This window comes from Oncorhynchus tshawytscha, linkage group LG29, assembly GCF_018296145.1.
Source record: "Oncorhynchus tshawytscha isolate Ot180627B linkage group LG29, Otsh_v2.0, whole genome shotgun sequence".
In the NCBI taxonomy this organism is placed as follows: domain Eukaryota; kingdom Metazoa; phylum Chordata; class Actinopteri; order Salmoniformes; family Salmonidae; genus Oncorhynchus; species Oncorhynchus tshawytscha.
In genome coordinates this window covers 17,359,859-17,382,691 of record NC_056457.1, presented here as the reverse complement: position 1 = coordinate 17,382,691, position 22,833 = coordinate 17,359,859, and the positions used below count along the sequence as shown (strand labels likewise).

Sequence of the window (22,833 nt, the reverse complement as noted above, 5' to 3'; positions counted from 1 at the left end):
AAACCAAGGCTGTTGAGTCTGCCGATAAGAATGTGGTGATTGACAGAGTCGAAAGCCTTGGCCAGGTCGATGAATACGGCTGCACAGTAATGTCTCTTATTGATGGCGGTTATGATATCGTTCAGGACCTTGAGCGTAGCTGAGGTGCACCCATGACCAGTTCTAAAACCAGATTGCATAGCGGAGAAGGTACGGTGGGATTCGAAATGGTCGGTAATCTGTTTGTTAACTTGGCTTTCGAAGACCTTAGAAAGGTAGGGTAGAATAGATATAGGTCTGTAGCAGTTTGGGTCTAGAGTGTCTCCCCCTTTGAAGAGGGGGATGACCGCGGCAGCTTTCCAATCATACATACGCAGAATGAATATTTCATCCATCTAATATGTTACAGCACATTACAACTCCAAAAGCGAGATACAGTTTATTATAAGTGCAAGCACAACTACAAAACACAATGACCTTTAGTCTTTCAGAGTACTATTTAGACAGTGATTAGCAGGTTGTTGGTATTCAGTAACAGTGGTGCCCACCTCTATCCCAGTCTGGGAGTTGACAGAGGATCTGTGGGTAGGAGAGGAGGGGGGTTTGCTCTTTGCTTAACAGGACGCATCAGTGGGCCTGCCAGCTGACCTGGAGCAGCCTGTGTGTACACACCAGCTAAAAATACAGCCTGTGTGCCCAGAAATGGCAAACATGCTCAAGCACTGGTTCGCTCCCCAACCTGGCTCAACTATTTAAGAGAGAGAGAGAGGATGGAGTGTGTGTGTTACGGGAAAACTGAGGTTTTGTTTGGCTTCTTTTTCTCTTTCAGAGCTCTGACATTGTACAGTCACTGTGCAGAGCCCATGTCTTCATGCTAGGGGTGTGAACGTTTAAAGGAAAAATCACTAACGGAAAAACGTCAAATTTAAAATCACAGTGCAGCTGGCTCGCCTGTTCTTTTCTGTTCTTTTATTTATTTCACCTTTATTTAATCAGGTAGCTCAGTTGAGAACAAGTTCTCATTTACAACTGTGACCTGGTCAGGATAAAGCAAAGCAGTGTGACACAAACAACACAGAGTTACACATGGAATAAACAAACGCACAGTCAGTAACACAATAGAAAAGTCTATATACAGTATGTGCAAATGAAGTAAGATTAGGGAGGTAAAGGCAAAAAACAGGCCATAGCGGCGAAATAATTACAAATAAAAGCAATTAAACACTGGAGAGATAGATGTACAGAAGGTGAACGTGCAAGTAGAGAAACTGGGGTGCAAAGGAGCAACAACAACAAAAATAACAATATGGGGATGAGGTAGTGGGCTATTTACAGATGGGCAATGTACAGGTGCAATGATCTACAAGCTGCTCTGACAGCTGATGCTTAAAGTTAGTGAGGGAGATATGAGTCTCCAGCTTCAATGATTTTTGCAATTTGTTCCAGTCATTCGCAGCAGAGAACTGGAAGGAAAGGCGGCCAAAGTTGAGGAGTTGGTTTTGGGTGGTGACCAGTGAAATATACCTGCTGGAGTGCGTGCTACGGGTGGGTGCTGCTATGGTGACCAGTGAGCTGAGATAAGGAGGAGCTGTACCTAGCAAACACTTAGAGATGACCTGGAGCCAGTGGGTTTGACGACGAATATGAAGCGAGGGCAAGCCGTTGAGAGCATACAGGTCGCAGTGGTGGGTAGTATATGGGGCTTTGGGGACAAAACGGATGGCACTGTGATAGACTGCATCCAATTTGTTGAATAGAGTGTTGGAGGCTATTTTGTAAATGACAACACCGAAGTCAAGGATTGGTAGGATAGTCAGTTTTACGTATGTTTGTCAGCATGTGTGAAGGATGCTTTGTTAATAGGAAGCTGATTCTAGATTTAATTTTGGATTAGAGATGCTTAATGTGAGTCTGGAAGGAGAGTTTACAGTCTAACCAGACACCTAGGTATTTGTAGTTGTCCACATATTCTAAGTCAGAACCGTCCAGAGTCGTGATGCTACACGGGCGGGCAGGTGCGGGCAGCGATCGGTTGAAGAGCATGCATTTAGATTTACTTGCATTTAAGAGCAGCTGGAGGCCACGGAAGGAGAGTTGTATGGCATGATGCAAGTGTGTGTTGAGTCTTCGGTCTGTTGCGTCTAGAATATATATATTATATTGCGTGTAGAATATTAGGCTATTCATTGATGATAGGCTCTGCTTTACTGAGGTTGCAAGACATTGTCAGTCAAGAAATTGAGAAATACAGAATTCCGTGGCCAGATACAGCATTTGATAGGCATTTTTTTACTTTTAAACTCGGACAAAACAGAGATGCGTGTTCTAGGTCCCAAGAAACAAAGAAATCTTCTGTTGAATCTGACAATTAATCTTGATGGTTGTACAGTCGTCTCAAATAAAACTGTGAAGGACCTCAGCGTTACTCTGGACCCTGATCTCTCTTTTGACAAACATATCAAGACTGTTTCAGGGACAGCTTTTTTCCATCTACGCAACATTGCAAAAATCAGAAACTTTCTGTCCAAAAATGATGCAGAAAAATGTATCCATGCTTTTGAAACTTCTAGGTTAGACTACTGCAATGTTTGACTTTCCAGCTATCCGGAAAAGCACTAAATAAACTTCAGTTAGTGCTAAACACGGCTGCTAGAATCTTGACTAGAACCAAAAAATTTGATCATATTACTCCAGTGCTAGCCTCTCTACAATGGCTTCCTGTTAAGGCAAAGGCTGATTTAAAGGTTTTACTGCTAACCTACAAAGCATTACATGGGCTTGCTCCTACCTATCTTTCCGATTTGGTCCTGCCGTAGATACCTACACGTACGCTACGGTCAAAAGACGCAGGCCTCCTTACTGTCCCTAGAAATTCTAAGCAAACAACTGGAGGCAGGGCTTTCTCCTATAGAGCTCCATTTTTATGGAATGGTTTGCCTACCCATGTGAGAGACGCAGACTCGGTCTCAACCTTTAAGTCTTTATTGAAGACTCATCTCGTCAGTAGGTCCTATGATTGAGTGTAGTCTGGCCCAAGAGTGTGAAGGTGAAAGGAAAGGCTCCGGAGCAACGAACCACCCTTGCTGTTTCTGCCTGGCCGGTTCCCCTCTCTCCACTGGGATTCTCTGCCTCTAACCTTATTACAGGGGCTGAGTCACTGGCTTACTGGTGCTCTGCCATGCCGTCCCTAGGAGGGGTGCGTCACTTGAGTGGGTTTAGTCACTGATGTGATCTTCCTGTCTGGGTTGTTGCCCCCCCTGGGTTGTGCCGTGGCGGAGATCTTTGTGGGCTATACTCAGCCTCTCAGGATGGTAAGTTGGTGGTTGAAGATATCCCTCTAGTGGTGTGGGGGCTGTGCTTTGGCAAAGTGGGTGGGGTTATATCCTGCCTGTTTGGCCCTGTCATGGGGGTATCGTCGGATCACTCCTGTCTCAGCCTCCAGTATTTATGCTGCAGTAGTTTATGTGTCGGGGGCTAGGGTCAGTCTGTTATATCTGGAGTATTTCTCCTGTCTTATCCAGTGTCCTGTGTGAATTTAAGTATGCTCTTTCTAATTCATTCTTTCTCTCTCGCGGAGGACCTGAGCCCTAGGACCAAGCCTCAGGACTACCTGGCCTGATGACTCCTTGCTGTCTCCAGTCCACCTGGCCGTGCTGCTGCTCCAATGTCAACTGTTCTGCCTGCGGCTGTGGAACCCTGACTTGTTCACTGGATGTGCTACCTGTCCCAGACCTGATGTTTTCAACTCTCTGGAGACAGCAGGAGTGGTAGAGATACTCTGAATGATCGGCTATGAAAAGCCAACTGACATTTACTCCTGAGGTGCTAGCCTGTTGCACCCTCGACAACCCCTGTGATTATTATTATTTGACCCTGCTGGTCATCTATGAACTTTTGAACATCTTGGCCATGTTCTGTTATAATCTCCACCTGGCAAAGCCAGAAGAGGACTGGCCACCCCTCATAGCCTGGTTTCTTCCTAGGTTCTGGCCTTTCTAGGGAGTTTTTCTTAGCCACCGTGCTTCTACACCTGCATTGCTTGCTGTTTGGGGTTTTAGGCTGAGTTGCTGTACAGCACTTTGAGGTATCAGCTGATGTAAGAAGGGCTTTATAAATACATTTTATTTTATTTTGATTTGATTTGATAGGCCTAGTGCACAGTTCTTGCTCCGTCTGCCTGGTGGCCGACCTGCCTATACTGTGCTTCTCCCCTCTCTCTCTGTCCCTCGCCTGCTCGCTATGAAAGATGCAAATGCTTGTGAGTATTTGTGTTTTTGGAAGTACGGCAACAGTCTCCTCCATTCCAAAAATACAGAATATTATGAGTCGATTCCTTGGGGAAGATGTGTTTTCTTTCTACTAAATGTCTTGGTAAGTCATGGTATTTAACTAACTTCAAAGTACTTTTTTAGGAGAGAGTGGCAGCAGGCAGGCAGCAGGCAGACACCAGGCTGGTAGGCAGCAGGCAGGCAGGCAGGCAGGCAGGCACCAGGCTGGTAGGCAGCAGGCAGGCAGGCAGGGCAGGCACCAGGCTGGCAGGCAGCAGGCAGGCAGGCAGCAGGCAGGCAGGCAGGCAGCAGGCAGGCACCAGGCTGGCAGGCAGCAGGCAGGCAGGCAGGCAGCAGGCAGGCAGGATGCGCGCAGGCAGCTCTAAATTATTTGATTGACAGTTCTGGTCTCCTAGTGATGGTGATTGCTAGAAGGGATCCAGCTTTTGTAAAATTAACGTCAAAGGTTTATTTTATTTTATCTAATCCTAACCCCTTTCCTAACCTTAACCTAATTCTTCTTATCTGCTACATAAGTTCTCCTAAGTAAAATCTGATGTTCATTATGACTGAAGTATATCAGGGTTTCCGGACAAGTAACTGGGAAGATTTGAACTTATCAGACATTTGAGAAATGTTCCAGTCATCCATACACATTGGGTGTGTAATCTATTAGGGCATACACCCACGCAACCAGCGACACCAATAAACAAGGGACATTTACATGTCCTTAAAAACAGCCCGTAACAAATGACAAAACCACTATTCCTTGTGTTTCGATGTGTAGCATTACAAAACATGATAGCCTATTGTTTTATTTGTTTTTACTTTCCTAAAATAATAATTGTCCACATCACGGTTTCAGCTGTCAGAGATATGAGCACTAAATACATCAGGGCATTGCATGCATGGGCCTTAGGCTTTGGCGTCTACTGTATATTAATATCCATAAATAATAAATATATAGGAAGAGAAGCTTAGGCTTAGCCCTAGAGAGAGATAGAGATACACCAGCAGCATACTTCGACATCGACATGCATTTCATCATCCTTGTCAGATAGGCTAGCCTGCTGCGTCTGCTCTGCAGACATAGGTGTACAAAAGGAGGCTAATTTGTACATTTTCTATCAGAATATTATATTGTAAGATTATTGAAGTACCTCTGAAGTACCTCTTCTTCCTCAACTCAAGTTCAACTGTCGGAGTCAGTTGGGGCGCCGGTGTGCGCTGCCTTCATATCATAGGCCTGCAGTATAATAGGCTAATAGCCACACCGCACCAAAACTTCAAAGTTTAAAAAAAACTTTTCACTTTATTAGGGTGATATCAACAGTCAGTCAAGACAATTTTTATAGGGAAAATACGAGCAGGATATGAATTATATTGCGGCAAACACAGCCTAACAGTTGAAAATGAATTTGGCCAAAATAAATGGCTTAGAATGAAATAAAAAATTTGCGGACTGGTTTAAACCCTCACAAAAGTATTGCAGGCTGTATTGCAGTAATGACAGAGAAAGGCTAGTACCTACCATACCCAACAAATCCCAGCAATAGGCTAATGATATATATTTTTGTTACAACAGGCCTACTTATAACCTACTTATATAATCGTAAACTAAATACGGAGCACAAAATTAAAAAGGCTTTTCACTATAGGCATACTCTCGAACTTTCCTTTTACTTCAATGAAAAAGTCCTCCCTCTTCGCAAATCAACAGTAGCCCAAGGCTCCTCTCTCTCTCTCTCTCTCTCTCTCTCTCTCTCCCCGTCTCTCTCTTCTCAGCAGCACGTAAGGCAGTCTGCAAGGTGTGAGAAAATGGTGCAGAAGCGTGAAATCGGGATGTATGATATGCAGCCCGGATGATTTAGCAGGCTACAATTTTATTTATCGGCTTTTAATGACTTTTATTGGCCAAAAGCCCGAAGTGATTGGCTAACGGAAACCCTGAGGTAGATTTAACTTCATTATCCGGCCCTAGCGGTCAAAAATAGGCCTACTGATGCCACACACACGCACACGCACACACACACACACACACTCTCCCCAACAGTACACTGCAAATCCCAGAATAAGACAATCTTATCCCTTCATTGTTATGTAATCAGTCAGGGAGGGCAGCCAGTATGTTTGTTAGCTAGCTGTTAGCCCGGGGCATCCATGCCATGCCTGCCTGGCCCTGCATGGTGACTAATTGTCCTTCGAGGGATCGGGAGGATTCAGCGTCTATCAGTTTTCCCCCGGCCTCCAATCAATATGACATCAAGATAAACCCAATCTAATAATAGGGCAATATTTACGACCATAGTGGCCAATAAAACAGGTCAATACGCCGGGGGCATGGCTGCTGCACATATTAAAGAGCAGCCAAAGTGTAAACAGGAGCTTGGCAGGCAGTGCTAGTGAACACACCTCCCCAGGGAGTCCCTGCTGTACAAGTAGGGCTGGGTGATATGGCCAAAATATCATATCCCAATATTTTCATAATGTTTTACAGTATGACGGTATTTGTTGTTATTTTTTTATTTTATTTTTATAATATGCTTTATGAGTAGTGCATGGCCCTAGGGTGGCAATACATGTTTATTAATGGGTCTTCTAATGGTCTTATACTGTTCAATGAAACTTCAACCATATGTTAGAATATAGTGGGCATTTGGAATACCATGTTGTTGTTGTTTGACATGACAACGAATGAAACAGCCAGGGAGGGTTTATTATGACAAGGTAGGAACCAGTTTTTGTCAGTGTTTCCCAGTGCACCCTAATTCATGTACGTACATTAAATGTTTTATCTTACTGCAGCTTTGATGTAATTATAATATTAATGCTTAGCCTATTCCTCTCTGATTTAGAATGTACTGTTGCACAAACAACACGTGGATCTAGGCCTACACCAGCACTAGTATCAGGTTGTACTAGCTAGCAAGTCAGATAACGTGCCTTCAGAAAGTATTCACACCCCTTGACTTTTTCCACATATTGTTCTTACAAAGTGGGATTAAAATGGATTTAATGTCATTTTTTTGTCAACGATCTACAGAAAATACTCAAATGTCAAAGTGGAATATTTATTTTTAATTAAGGGAAAATAAAACACTAATATATCCTGATTAGATAAGTATTCATCCCCCTTAGACAATACATGTTAGAATCACCTTTGGCAGCGATTACAGCAGTGAGTCTTTCTGGGTAAATCTTTAAGAGCTTTGCACACATGGATTGTAAAATATTTGCCCATTATTCTTTAAAACATTTGTCAAGCTCTGTTGATCATTGCTAGACATACATTTTCAAGTCTTGCCATAGATGTGTAAGCAAAAAAATGTAACTAGGCCACTCATGAACACGAATGTCTTCCTGGTAAGCAACTCCAGTGTATAGTTGGCCTTATGTTTTAGGTTTTTGTCCTGCTGAAAGGTGAATTTGTCACCCAGTGTGTGTTGGAAAGCAGACCGAACGTCTAGGATTTTGCCTGTGCTTAGCTCTATTCCATTTATTTTTCTTTAAAAAAAAACTCCCTAGTTCTTGCCGATGACAAGAATACTAATAACATGATGCACCCACCACCATTCTTCAAAATATGAAGAGTGGTACTCAGCGATGTGTTGTGCTGGATATGCCCCAAACATTCCACTTTAATCGGATGGGGCAACAGTGTCTCCTGACCCCTCCTGTCTCAGCCTCCAGTATTTACGCTGCAGTAGTTTATGTGTCGGGGGGCTAGGGGCAGTCTGTTATATCTGGAGTATTTCTCCTGTCTAATCCGGTGTCCTGTGTGAATTTAAGTATGCTCTCTCTAATTCTCTCTCTCTCTCTCTGAGAACCTGAGCCCTAGGACCATGCCTCAGGACTACCTGGCATGATGACACCTTGTTGTCCCCAGTCCACCTGGCCGTGCTGCTGCTCCAGTTTCAACTGTTCTGCCTGCAGCTATGGAACCCTGACCTGTTCACTGTGATTACCATTATTTGACCATGCTGGTCATTTATGAACATTTGAACATCTTGGCCATTGTAACGGTTTTCTTTAGGTGAAGTAGAGGCGGACCAAAATGCAGCGTGGTTGTTATTCATTGTACTTTGAGAAACTGTACACGAATAAACTAACAAAACAACAAACGTGCGAAAACCTAAAACAGTCCTATCTGGTGCAAAACACAGAGACAGGAACAATCACCCACAAACACACAGTGAAACCCAGGCTACCTAAATATGGTTCCCAATCAGAGACAATGACTAACACCTGCCTCTGATTGAGAACCATATCAGGCCAGACATAGAAATAGACAAACAAGACATCCAACATAGAATGCCCACTCAGATCACACCCTGACCAACCAAAACATAGAAACATACAAAGCAAACTATGGTCAGGGTGTGACAGCCATGTTCTGTTATAATCTCCACCCGGCACAGCCAGAAGAGGACTGGCCACCCCTCATAGCCTGGTTCCTCTCTAGGTTTCTTCCTAGGTTTTGGCCTTTCTAGGGAGTTTTTCCTAGCCACCGTGCTTCTACACCTGCATTGCTTGCTGTTTGGGGTTTTAGGCTGGATTTCTGTACAGCACTTTGATATATCAGCTGATGTAAGAAGGGCTATATAAATACATTTGATTTGATTTTGATTTGAAATTTGATTTGTATTCAGGACAAAAAGCTACATTCTTTGCCACATTTTTTGCAGTATTACTTTAGTGCCTTGTTGCAAACAAGATGCAAGTTTTGTAATATTTTTATTCTTTACAAGCTTCCTTGTTTTCACTCTGTCGTTTATTGTAGTATTGTTGAGTAACTACAATGTTGTTGATCCATCCTCAGTGATCTCCTATCACAGCACTTAAACTCTGCAAATGTTTTAAAATCACCATTGGCCTCATGGTGAAATCCCTGTGTGGTTTCCTTCCCCTCCGGGCAAATCGTTTAGGAAGGGTGCCTGTATCTTTGTAGTGACTGGGTGTATTGATACACCATCCAATGTGTAACATTTATAACTGCAACATGCTCAAAGGCATATTCAATGTCTGCATTTGTTTTTACCCATCTACCAATAGGTGCCCTTCATTGCGAACCATAGGAAAACCTCCCTGGTCTTTGTGTTTGAATCTATGCAACTGGCAGTTCCTTCTGGCTTTACCAGTATAAATCATCAACAATAATCAGAAAACCAATAATACATACCCAGAAAGTGGCTTGCTCTATCCAGACAATCATACACACTTAGGACTTCAAGTCACATACTTTATCATATCATCAAAGAGGATCATTTCAAATACCTAGCATTTTTATAATTGTCTGTGTAGAGCTAGCCACTATCTGGTTTGTAATCTTATTAGAGAATTCCGTGGTCAGTGAAGTGGATGTGGGGAAGGGCATTCGTGGCAGGTGTGCCCTCTACCCATCTCCTTTATCATGTGACGACGGAGGACACTCGTGAGGTGTGCTCTCTATATCATTATATAGCAGGTTATTTATACGGGCAGGTTCGAAGGTGCCTTCTTTCAATCAGGTCCTTTACCCAGACAGAGCTGAGTAGTTGAGCACGACAAACAACTCTCACAAACAACAACCACTATGTGTCATTGAAATGTGAGTAAAAAAAAGTATATTATCTTGTAAAATAGGATAAGAAGATGGCTCCCTCACCATTGTTTGTTGTTGGCTGCGAAATGCTAACGACTCAGTCAAACAGCCATTTTGAGTCTATTGATCTGATAATAATAATAAAATTGTATTGGTCACATACACATATTTAGCAGATGTTATTGCGGGTGTATGCTTGTGTTCCTAGCTCCAACAGTGCAGTAGTATATAACAATTCACAACAAACACACAAATATAAAGGTAAAATAATGGAATTAATAGAATATAGTATTTATAGTATAGTATTTACATATGAAATGAGTAAAGCAGTACGTAAACATGATTAAGGTGACTAGTGTTCCATTATTAAAGTTACCAGTGATTCCAGGTAGCAGCCTCTAAGGTGCAGAGTTGAGTAACCGGGTGGTAGCCGGCCAGTGATGGCTATTTAACATTCTGATGGCCTTGAGATAGAAGCTGTTTTTCAGTCTCTCGGTCCCAGTTTTGATGCACCTGTATTGACCTCGCCTTCTGGATGGTAGCAGTGTGAACAGGCCGTGGCTCAGGTCCTTGATGATCTTTTTGGCCTTCCTGTGACATCGGGTGCTGTAGGTGTCCTAGAGGGCAGGCAGTGTACCACCGGTGATGCGTTGGGCAGACCGCACCACCCTCTGGAGAGCCATCGCTCTGATAATGGGCCTAGAACCTGTCTAACGTTCAGATGTTACAGTAATAAAAACAAAATATTTTTGAAAGGTGTTGTCTGGTATGTTGACCAACTCAATAGGTGGCTTGTCACGAACCTGTGTGTCTTGTGTTTTGGTGGAGTTGTTCCCCTCATTAAACAGTAACTGGCGTAGTCTGGTAGTTGTGCCATTTCAGCTAATCCTAGTTGGCAGGGGTTACTACAATATACTCGTCATGTCGGTGAAAACACTACAGTGATTACTACAGTATACTACAATCATGTCTGCAAACACAGTACAGTGAATATTATAGTATACTACAGGAAAGTCTGCTAAATAGAAATAGAGTACAGCATTTAGACCATAATATACTATATTATATTTAGACATATATACAATATAGTCTTTTTTAATGTGGGTACACACATTTAGGTACACATGTGCAAACTGCAAATTAGCAAGCACGCACACGCGCACACACCACTCCAAACAGGAGCGAGTTGGAGAGACATTCATGAGATGCAGGATATGCATGAAGACCAGTTGATCTGCATGATAATGTTGTTTTTGAAAGGGGATGGGTTAGAGACTGAGGCGGCATGCTGCTTTGCAATAAAGTAAAATATTCAACTTGGATTGAGTGGTGCAGGGAATGTTGAACAACTACATGTAAGGGTCTGCTTTTCTTTTCTTAGTCAACCTTGTGTTCTTTTTCTTTGTGTTCTTGAACGTAGACCTGTTTCTTTGTGTTCTTGAACGTAGCCCTGTTTCTTTGTTTTCTGGAACGTAGGTCTGTCTGTCATTTTTGTTCATTGATTTCACCTGTGTTCGTTTCTCACCTGGTCTCATCAGCTCCCTATTTAGTTCAGTTCTTTCTGTTCATGTGGTTGTGAGGTAGTGTTTGTTTTTGTCTGCCTACCTGTGTTTGACCATTGCCTGCCTGTGACCACGGTTTCTGCCTTCTGTGAAGGTTTACTAAACATCTGCGTCTGAATCTACACCTTTTTCTCCCTGAGTATTCATTACACTACAACTGTAGTTGCAGTGTCAGTTGACATTGTTCAGGTAGCTAGGTTAACAACAATTTCAAGGGGATTGACATCTCCCAACATGATGATGTTTGAACATTATTACAATGTTGTTTAAACATTAGTATCGGGGGAGTGGATATGCTGGTATCAAGTCCTCAGCCATCATTATAGTAATACTACCACTCAAATCTTTCAGTTTGTGAGATGGTTCTGATTATTTGCATATTCAAAACGAGAGTTAGAGTGTGGGGTATTTGCATATACAGGAAGAGTCTGCAGCTGTCATTAGGTGAAAACCCAGAGGCTTCTGAGAGAGAGAGAGATACACACACGCTCACTTCGATGAAGACAGACAGATACGAGATGAAGCATGGCTTCCCCCCACACCTGGGACACAACCCCTGTCCTCACCCGTCGAATGTTAACCCTATCAGTCCCGAGAACCCAGCAAAAATCAGCTGTTCATTTATCAGACTTTAATTTATCTGCATACCCATCCATTATATTTAGTTTTACCCTTTTCTTTTCAGGACAACCAGGGCTAAAGGTAAAACACACAACAATCTGACATAAACAGTTGCCTTCATGAGTTTCATTGACAAATGTCAATGCAAAAAATATGGTCCGCCAAAGCAGTAAAATCGGATAGAAATTAATTTATATGAATGCTGAAGGTACATAAATGGTTTGCTCACAGGGAAATTATTATCCAACTAGTCAGTGACAACTGTTTGGAGTTTGTGACAGCAACTATGTGAGCTTATTACAGTATTATAGTCAATACAGTGCATTCGATAGGTATTCAGACCCCTTGACTCTTTCAACATTTTGTTACGTTACAGCCTTATTCTAAAATAGATTAAATCAGTTTTTCCCTCTTTTATCTACACACAATACACAATGGCAAAGCAAAAATAGTTGATTTATATATTTTTTGCTAATGTATTAAAATAAAAAATTCAATAAATATCACATTGACATAAGTATTCAGACACGCTACAAGCTTGGCACACCTGTATTTGGGGAGTTTCTAACATTCTTCTATGCAGATCCTCTCTAGCTCTGTCAGGTTGGATGGGGAGCGTCGCTGCACAGCTATTTCTAGGTTTCTCAAGAGATGGTCGTCCTTCTGGAAGGTTCTCCCATCTCCATAGAGGAACTCTGGAGGTCTGTCTGAGTGACCATCGGGTTCTTGGTCACCTCCCTGACCATGGCCCATCTCCCCCGATTGTCAGTTTGGCCGGGCGGGCAGCTCTAGGAAGAGTCTTGGTGGTTCCAAACTTCTTGCATTGAAGAATGATGGGGACCTTCAATGCTGCAGAAATGTGTTGGTACCTTTCCCCAGATCTGTGCCCAATCCTGGCTTGGTTTTTGCTCTAACATGCACTGTCAACTGTGGAACCTTATATAGACAGGTGTGTGCCTTTCCAAATCATGTCCAATCAAGTTGTAGAAACATCTCAAGGATGATCAATGGAAACAGGATGCACCTGAACTACATTTTGAGTCTCATAGCAAAGGGTCTGAATACTTTACTAAATACGTAAAAAAAAAAAAAAATGTATACATATGTTACATTTTATGGGGTAATGTGTGTAGACTGATGAGGGAAAAATGAATTCAATCCATTTTTGAATAAGGCTGTAACGTAACAAAATGTGGAAAAAGGGAAGCGTTCTGAATACTTTTGAATGGACTGTATGTCCTGGGATTTCCTATGATATTCTATGTAGAAGAACCCCTTACTTTTGAATAATTCTTATAGTAATAATAATAATTGGGTTAAATGATCCAACTGCCTGTCAGACTCATAAACTAGCTCTTTCAGCTTTACTTTGGCACCATGTTGTTTGCTGAAACAAGAGGTGTGTGTGTGTGTGTGTGTGTGTGTGTGTGTGTGTATGTGTGTGTGTGTGTGTGTGTGTGTGTGTGTGTGTGTGTGTGTGTGTGTGTGTGTGTGTGTGTGTGTGTGTGTGTGTGTGTGTGTGTGTGTGTGTGCGCTAGCCTGTGTGTGCAGTGAAAACAAAGTTAATCACAGGTGCATGTGCCGTGCGTGTCATTTGAACACACGTGCATGCATACACAAGTGTGTACGTGCAGTGTGTGCATGCATGTATAATCTAATGTGCTGTATGTGTGTAGAGGTTGTTAAGTGAACCGTTGGGATTGTTTGTGTAGCTGGTTCCCTGGGCCTGCGGAGAGAGAGAGGCTGGTGGAGAGTGGGCACACACACACACACGCACAACCACAGTACATTGAGTGTGTAATGAGGCAGACACACGGCAGCGCGGCTATCACACAGCGCCTTGTCATGATTCATTATTCGGGTGTCAACAAAAGAGGAGAAAACCATACACCACAATAACACCGCCTGGGTCTAGTCTGCTAGCACAGTGGGAACTCATCGTGATTGTAGCACTGTGGTTTATTGGGTTATGCTTAATTCAATTCAATGAGATTTTATTTATTTAAAGGCCCGATTGTGTTGGCGTAAAAATAGTGGATAATTATATGTATATGGGCTTACGATCACCTGCATATATGCAGACCTGTAGTTATTTCTTCTTTGGCGCGTTCAGCTTGACTTTGGTAGTTTAGAATGGCACTCAGTGTGCTTCTGTGTTTGCTCACCTGTGTAAATACTCTTACAAATAGTGCTGTTGATGTCTAACTGTGGATGTTAGGACACATTCACACTACAGTAGAAGTCTTCACGGGTCCAAAAAGTTGGATTGATCTGAGGACTGTCAGACCCATTCTGAAAAGGCCCGTGGAAAAACAGACAGAAAGAAACCTCAGACCGGGCGCTGCCAGCACCATCAACAAACGAGCGGAATTGGCCTAATGATCCATAGTTACGTGTTCTTAACTGCCTATAAAAAATGTTATATATATATTTGTTGTTTTGATGTGTTGCATATTAAAAATGTTTTATTGGATTTTACTTTCCTAAAACAATAATTGTCCCCCTCATGTTTCAGTTGTCAGAGATTGGAGCACTAAATGCATCAGGGCATTGCATGCATTGGCCTATTGGCTAAGGCGTCTACTGTATGATATTAATATTTAAAAAATAAATATGTCACATGGAATGACGCTGGAGAGACGAAGCAGGTACGGGTAGTAAAATATTTAATAAATAACGGACATGGAACGAGACAGGAACAGCGTCAGCAAACTAATACTAAAGACAAAAACATTACAATACAGCCGTGGGGAACAGAGCTGCGGAACTGACAAATATAGGGGAGGAAATAAACAGGTGATGAATGAGTCCAGGTGAGTCCAATATCGCTGATGAGTGTGACGAGGGAAAGCAGGTGTGCGTGATGGATGGCAGGAGTGAGTGATGCAGGGCAACCTGGCGTCCTCAAGCGCCAGGGGGAGGGAAGAGCGGGAGCAGACGTGACAGTGCCCCTCCCTTTCTTGGGGCGCCACCCGGCCGTGACATGGGCGCTGGGCAAGCCGGTTGGGGCGAGTAAGCCCGACGAACTGGCAGGAGTGTGAAAACCTGGCAAGCCGGCTGAGGCATGGGAGCCTGGCGATCCGGCTGAGGCAAGACGCCTGTCGATCCCGCTGCAGAGAGGGAGCCCGATGATCCGATGGAGAGTGACGTGGGATGGGAAGCCGCCGAGCCAACCGAGGCAAGGAAACCTCTTGAGCCAGCCAGGGCGTGGAAGCCCAATGGGCTGGCTTAGGCACCTCCGGTTCCATCGGCGCCGGAATCCACACCGACGTCACCAACAACAAAAAAACAGAGAATTTGCATACCATCCTAACAGATCCACAGATGATGCAATCTCTATTGCACTCCACACTGCACTTTCCCACCTGGACAAAAGGAACACTTATCTGAGAATGCTATTCACTACAGCTATTGACTACAGCTCAGTGTTCAACACCATAGTGCCCACAAAGCGCATCACTAAGATAAGGACCCTGGGACTAAACACCTCCTTCTGCAACTGGATCCTGGACTTCCTGACTGGCCGCCCCCAGGTGGTAAGGGTAGGCAACAATACATCTGCCACGCTGATCCTCAACAATGGGGTCCCTCAGGGATGTGTGCTTAGTCCTCTCCTGTACTCCCAGTTCACCCACGACTCCAACACCATCATTAAGTTTGCTGCCGACACAACAGTGGTAGGCCTGATCCCCGACAACAATGAGACAGCCTATAAGGAGGAGGTCAGAGACCTGGCAGTGTGGTGCCAGGACAACAACCTCTCCCTCAATGTGAGCAAGACAAAGAAGCTGATCGTGGACTATAGGAAAAGGCGGGCCGAATAGGCCCCCATTAATATTTATGGGGCTGTAGTAGAGCGGGTCGAGAGTTTCAAGTTCCTTGTGTCCACATCACCAACTAACTATCATGGTCCAAACACACCAAGACACTCGTGAAGAGGGCAGGACAACACCTTTTCCCCCTCAAGAGACTGAAAAGATTTGGCATGGGTCCCCATATCCTCAAATAGTTATACAGCTGCACCATCGAGATCATTCTGACCGGTTGCATCATCGCCTGGTATGGCAACTTCTCGGCATCTGATTGTAAGGCGCTACAGAGGGTAGTGCGTACGGCCAAGCTTCTTGCCATCCAGGACCTACTGTATATACTAGGCGGTGTCAGAGGAAGGCCCCAAAAACTGTCAAAAACTCCAGTCACCCAGGTCATAGACTGTTCTCTCTGCTACCGAACGGCAAGCAGTACCGAAGCGTCAAGTCTAGGAACAAAAGGCTCATTAACAGCTTCAACCCCAAGCCATAAGACTGGTGAACAATTCATCAAATGGCAACTGGACTATTTACATTGACCCCCCCCCCCCTTTGTTTTTACACTGCTACTCGCTGTTTATTATCTATGCATAGTCACTTACCCCTACCTACATGTACAAATTACCTCGAGTAACCCGTACCAATGCACATTGACTCGGGTCTGGTACTCCCTATATATAGCCTCGTTATTGTTATTTATTGTGTTCTTTAAAAAAATAAATACTTTAGTTTATTTGGTAAATATTTTCTTAACTCTATTTCTTGAACTGCATTGTTGGTTACGGGCTTGTAACTAAGCATTTCGCGTTATTAAGGTCTACAACTTTTGTATTTGGCACATGTGACAAATAAAATTTGATTTATAGGCCTGCATTGCTAAGCCAAAAAGCTATCTGACTCCAAACCTTTACAAAAGTTTCTTAACTTTATTACGGTACTATCAAAAGTAGGCCTAATTCAACTCATTGTTTATAGGGACAATATGTACAGGTTATTATATTGGGCCATTAAATTAAGTTCTGCAGTCCTCTTTGTTTTTTCCTTTTCATGGTTTGAGTGCGAGTAGCCCTATAGGCCTAACGGTAATTCTATTAAATGGCAGCAAACACAACATTAACTTAATTTGGCTAAAGAAACGGGTTCATAAGAACCTAACAAATGACAGCAATGGGCTAATGCTATATATTTTGTATTAGTGATTTAAATGTTTAGTGATTTAAATACTTTGATGGTTCACAACTTCCTCTAGCTAAATCAAGAGAACACAGAGGTACTTATTGTTGAAGCCAAAACACAGAGTGAGAATCAAGCCACACATTTGAATTGACAGGCAATAAAGATAAAACACCAGGTAAAAAAACAAAGGTGCTATTTTATATTCTGAACTAAATTTAGAATCCCACATTACCAGCACCATCTAAACCTGCAACAAGTTGCATTCCACTGCCATTAATGCTGCATTCTATTCTACAAGCACCCAAATGTAATCTCTTTTTCAAGACCTGGTGTGTGATGAAAGAAACCAATGCAATAACTACTTGCCTTTTAAACATGAAAAATAAACATGATAAGAAATTGATGCAGGAGCCTTGAGAAGCTTTGCAGTGTACATCTCTAATTATGAGGATAATTTATGGTGTGGGCCATTTATAACGGCGTTGATTTTCAGTGGGTCTTTTAGTGGCTTGATTCAGCCGTGGAGGTCATCTCCATAAAAAAGCAAGTACTTCAGGGCCAGTTTTGAGCACACTCCTTACCTGCGGCTGCTAAGCAATCACATGAAGAGGCCCGGGGCTTTAAGCTATTGTCAGCCATCTGAGACTTGCTCTAGGCTCAAATAGACACCTGGTGTCTCCAAGGCTCCCATACAAGCCTGCTTACTGTAGCTGTCATCTCAGATGACTCCAGATAGCCACTCCAAAGAGGAGGTGGAACGGACATCTATAGCCACACATGATTTGTGTGTCTTTGTCAGCTAAATGGAGAGAAAAAAAAAAAATTCTGAATAATATGAGGGGTACCAAAGATGAGTGGGTACCATTACCGAAACCAGGGGGGATGCCTCTGATTGGCCCAGCCAGTGGAGCATAAAAAGGGCAGGTGCTGCAGAAGGCCTGCATGCAGAGTTACTAAAAGAAATGAGGGCTATTTATGGGCCCCCTTGGCACTCATTCCTGGCCAATCAGAGTCTGGATGTGGGCAATGAGCAGGGGGCTGCTGGGGGCTACCATGCAGAGACACAGACTGCAGCATGTACCTGCTCCCTGGAGGCCTCAGATCTCTGAGATAACAGGCACACACAAAGAGACTGGCAGTCTGAGTGTAGCTTACTGAGAGCAAGAGCAGGGAGTCTGTGTCTATTTCAACCTGCTTCGGTTTACACTTCTAGAACTGGAACAGAGCTGGGACAGAAAAGGCAACAGTCTGTAAAAAACAGATCACAGTGGCCTTGAGTCGAGAGGTCCAGATTCTTTGAAATTGAGAGACTGTTAGAGGACCGTGTGCTGACGGGAAACAAGCGCTGATGTACAACTCTGCACTGTCCCCCAACTCCCCACTTCTGCACCAGTGGTGGCGGAGTTTACCTGGAAAAAATGATTAAGTGGCGGTCAGACCGGCGTTGGGCAATTGAGCCTGAGAGAAAGACTAATCCATCATGGTGAAGGCTAATGCCAGAGAGCAGCATTAGATGAATGGAGCGGGGTATCGCTGCACTACCCTTCCCATCCCCTCCTCCTTCCCCCTTTCTGTCACCTCACTCTTTCCTTTGAACAAGGAGGGAGGAGGCGTTGCATTTCCACACCATGCCTTATGTATGAGGTCCCAGGGTGTGTTGGGTTTCGATCGTGACTTTCTGATGAGCCGAGGGAGACCCGTTGACCTATCAGACGTGAGAGATTGAGGATCTGGCCTGCCCCTGAAAACGCATATTGACTCAGTCCTAAGACTATCAGACACTGAAGAGAGAAGGCGAGGGAGGGAGAGTGGGCCCAAGGGGAGGGCAGGGACTCCCTCTTGTGTTCCCCCAATCACATGGGACCTGGGTAACCCTGGCGACGCAGAGAGCCTCTTGACGGTCTCCCTGGTGACAGTACAAACACACCTCCTGCTGTACAAAAAAGAGCACACTTGACAATGTTCCAGATTGGAAATGTACTTCGATACTCTCCACATTTAGATGGACGGGGCCAGCCTCATCTGAGCAGTTGATAGCAGCTGTCAACACTCTCTAGAACTCTTATCACTTACTAGAGCCTATACAGTTTGAGTGTAGGAATGAGTCATACTATTGTAGCTGACTGTTATCATTAGCATTGTAGCAACTACTGGAAACAGAGTAGGGCACTAGAGGGTCAGCACAATACACACACATACACACAGTAATACAAACACAAATTACGAGGTTCTTTCTCCATCCATTGCAGGCTAAGGGGGGAGTTGTGTATACAGGCGAAACCGATAACTCTTGAGTATAAACAGTGGAAAGTCTGATTGGTGGACTAGGGGTGGCCCGGTGCAGCACTCAAGAGAATGTGAGTTATCAGCTGAGAGCAAACATCTGGTGTCATGTAACTCTCTGCTGCTACAGTTACAGCTGGCTCTCCTCTTAATCCCCACACATAATGCTAGGAGAGGAACTGAGAAATACCACTCCTTTCTGTTCTTCTCTCTTTCATCACCTATACCGTATCTCTCTCCTCTCTGTTCGTCAGTCTTGCTTTCTCTTTTGCTCCTCTTTCCAACGGCAGCTCTTTCCACAGGTGGAAAATGTTCGACATACAGTATCCCTGGATCTCACCCAGGGAGTTAGCTCTACTACCGTAACAGCATTCCGATACTTGGAGTTTAGTTTAGTTTATTATAATCCCAATTAGCTACTACACATGCAGCAGCTACTCTTCCTGGGGTCCACATAAAATGTACAAATACATGACAAAGTACAGCACAGTAATAGACAAGAACAACATAAGATATTAGATTAAATAAAATGTTTTAAATAAGAGTTATATATAGGAAAGAGACAACAAAAATACTACTTATACACTATTCATATATACATATTCTTATATACAGCACAGTTCCATTTGATTTTTAGCAAGAGGAGAGGTGCTGTGAAATAATGTTTTTTAATCTGTTTTTTAAAGCTAATCTTTTTGCCTGAGTAACCTCTGGTGGCAGCGCATTCCACGACCGCATGGCTCTATACATAACTGAGCGAGGCATTAAATCAGTTTTTGGTTTGGGTACTGTGAAGAAACCCACAAGGTGAGTCTGGTGGGGTATGTAATACTGTTTTGAAGGGTATGCAAATAGATTATACAAGTCAGGCATTTTCAACACCCAAATTATCCTTAAAAAGACTAGAAGAGAAGTAGTACATTTCTCATCAACCCTCAATCATGAATGACTAGTGTTGTGTTTGCAGTTAAGTCTCGGTCCCGCTCCCCCTCTCCAGCGCTCAACTTCACCAGTGTATTCATTATTACGCACACCTACCACCATCGTTACGCGCACCTGCGCTTCATGAGACTCACCTGGACTCCATCACCTTCCTGATTACCTCCGCCATATCTGTCACTCCCTTTGGTTCTTTCCCCAGGCGTAATTGACTCTGTTTCATGTCTGTACACAACCCGTGTTTCTTGTCTTGTTATTCATTCAATTCACTCCCTGTACTTGCTTCCCGACTCCTAGCGTACACATTACATTAAGGGCAAGGATTGCTGCTTTTTTTGAGCCAGCTGCAGCTTTGCAAGGTCTTTCTTCACTGCACCTGACCATATTACCAGGAAGTAATCAGGATTGAACAAGATCAAACAACCAGTACAGGTGATCTTCGTGTTGAAAAACACAGAACATCTTTTTATAACAGACACTTCACGACAACTTTGTCAATATTTTTTTAACTAGCCAAGTCAGTTAAAAACAAATTCTTATTTACATATTCAGACATTCCTATGAGACTCCCAATCACAGACAGTTGTGATACAACCAAGGGTCTATAGTGACTGCCTATAGCACTGAGAAGCAGTGCCTTGGACCACCTTTATTTAATTAGGCAAGTCAGTTAAGAACAAATTCTTATTTTCAATGACAGCCTAGGAACAGTGGGTTAACTGCCTGTTCAGGGGCAGAATGACAGATTTGTACCTTGTCAGCTCAGGGATTTGAACTTGCAACCTTCCGGTTCCTAGTCCAACAGTCTAACCACTAGGCTACCCTGCCACCCCGTATGACTTGACCATGATAACTGATATGACTTGACCATGTTACTCCTAGGAGATCATCTTCTTCAACTTGTTCAATGGTCACAAGCTTGATGCACAACTCCTGTTGAGGTTAAGGTCTAAGATAATGCTTTGAACCAAATACAAGGCTTTTGGTTTCAGTTTATTGTTCATGACCTCTTCTGACACTGAGTGTAAATCCTTGCTAGGAGTCTCAGTGAGGTCACCTGTCACATTATTTTACATTATGAAGCTTTTGTTTGTTTATAAATAGCACAACGGGAGAAAGAGGGAGCAGGTGAGACCAGCTGTGTATTGACAGGGGTCACGTTTTATATATATATTTTTTTCTTCAATAGAGTGATCAGAGACGTGCAACTATAGTTTTCTTCACAGAACACATTCGGCAGAAAATAGTTTTTTCTTCCGATGACAACAGAAGTGCAATGCTATTTGGCTGGCAGCCACACAAGTAAATGAGCTTGCAATGAAAAAGCAAGCATACACACACACACACACACACACACACACACACACAGCGTATCATCCTACCGTCCTTCCTGTAGAGGTTGATCTCCACTTTCCTCTCCTCCGAGCCCAGCAGTGCTTGAGCCAACTGGGCGATGGCCAGCCGCTTGGTGTGAGGGCCGTACAGGAAGTTGCAGGTGCAGGGCTTCTGCATGATCTCAGCCCGCGAGTAGCCGCACATGGCACAGAAGCCATCGTTGCAGAATATGATGGCGCAGTTCTCCACCCGGGCATTGGCAATGATGAACTTACGACCTGAGGATGAGAGGAAGAGGGAGGTGAGGAAGATGGTAGGGACGATACAAAGTGTGTATGTGCATGTGTGTATTTGTGTGTGATGTGTGTGAACACATGCTTGCGTGTGTGTGTGTGTGTGTGTGTGTGTGTGTGTGTGTGTGTGTGGTTTGGTGTGTGTGACTAGTGCAAACTTGTGCATTCACAGTGGAGGAGCCATTTAAACCTATTACAACCCATGAGGCTCTGCATTGTTTCAAAGGAAGATGTTCACAGGCTCAAAGCAGCTGTCAACTCCCCCCTCTCTCTGACACATACACCTTTCCTCTACCATATATGTATATAAAATCCTTAGCTTTGGAACATTGCTGCGGGGACTCTTGTGACTAATGCCACAAGAGCATTAGTGAGGTTGGGCACTGATGTTGGGCGATTAGGCCTGGCTCACAGTCGGGATTCCAATTAATCCCAAAGATGTTCGATGGGGTTGAGGTCAGGGCTCTGTTCAGGCCAGTCAAGTTCTTCTACACAGATCTCGACAAATCATTTCTGTATGGACCTCGCTTTGTGCACGGGGGCATTGTCATGCTGAAACAGGAAAGGGCCTTCCCCAAACTGTTGCCACAAAGTTGGAAGCAAAGAATCGTCGAGAATGTCATAGCGTTAAGATTTAGCCCGAACCATGAAAAACAGCCCCGGAACATTATTCCTCCTCCACCAAACTTTACAGTTGGCACTATGAATTGGGGCAGGTAGCGTTCTCCTGGCATCCGCCAAACTCAGACTCTTCCTTCGGACTGCCTGATGATGAAGTGTGATTCATCACTCCAGAGTACACGTTTCCACTGTTCCAGAGTCCAATGGCGGGGAGCTTTACACCACTCCAGCTGATGCTTGGCATTGCGCAAGGTGATCTTAGGCTTGTGTGCGGCTGCTCGGCAATGGAAACCCATTTCATGAAGCTCCTGACAAACAGTTATCGTGCTGACGTTGCTTCCAGAGGCAGTTTGAAACTTGGTGGTG

At 43.7% G+C, this 22,833-nt stretch overlaps 1 protein-coding gene across 2 annotated transcripts in view; it reads right to left on the bottom strand.

Moving 5' to 3' along the window:
• Positions 1-22,833, bottom strand: part of kcnh2b (potassium voltage-gated channel, subfamily H (eag-related), member 2b) — a 307,801-nt gene that overhangs the window by 256,338 nt on the left and 28,630 nt on the right. For both annotated transcript variants that reach the window (XM_042308515.1, XM_042308516.1), the window contains one exon: positions 21,601-21,831. In XM_042308515.1, the coding sequence (XP_042164449.1) occupies positions 21,601-21,831 (231 nt within the window). The remainder of the gene's footprint in view (positions 1-21,600; positions 21,832-22,833) is intronic.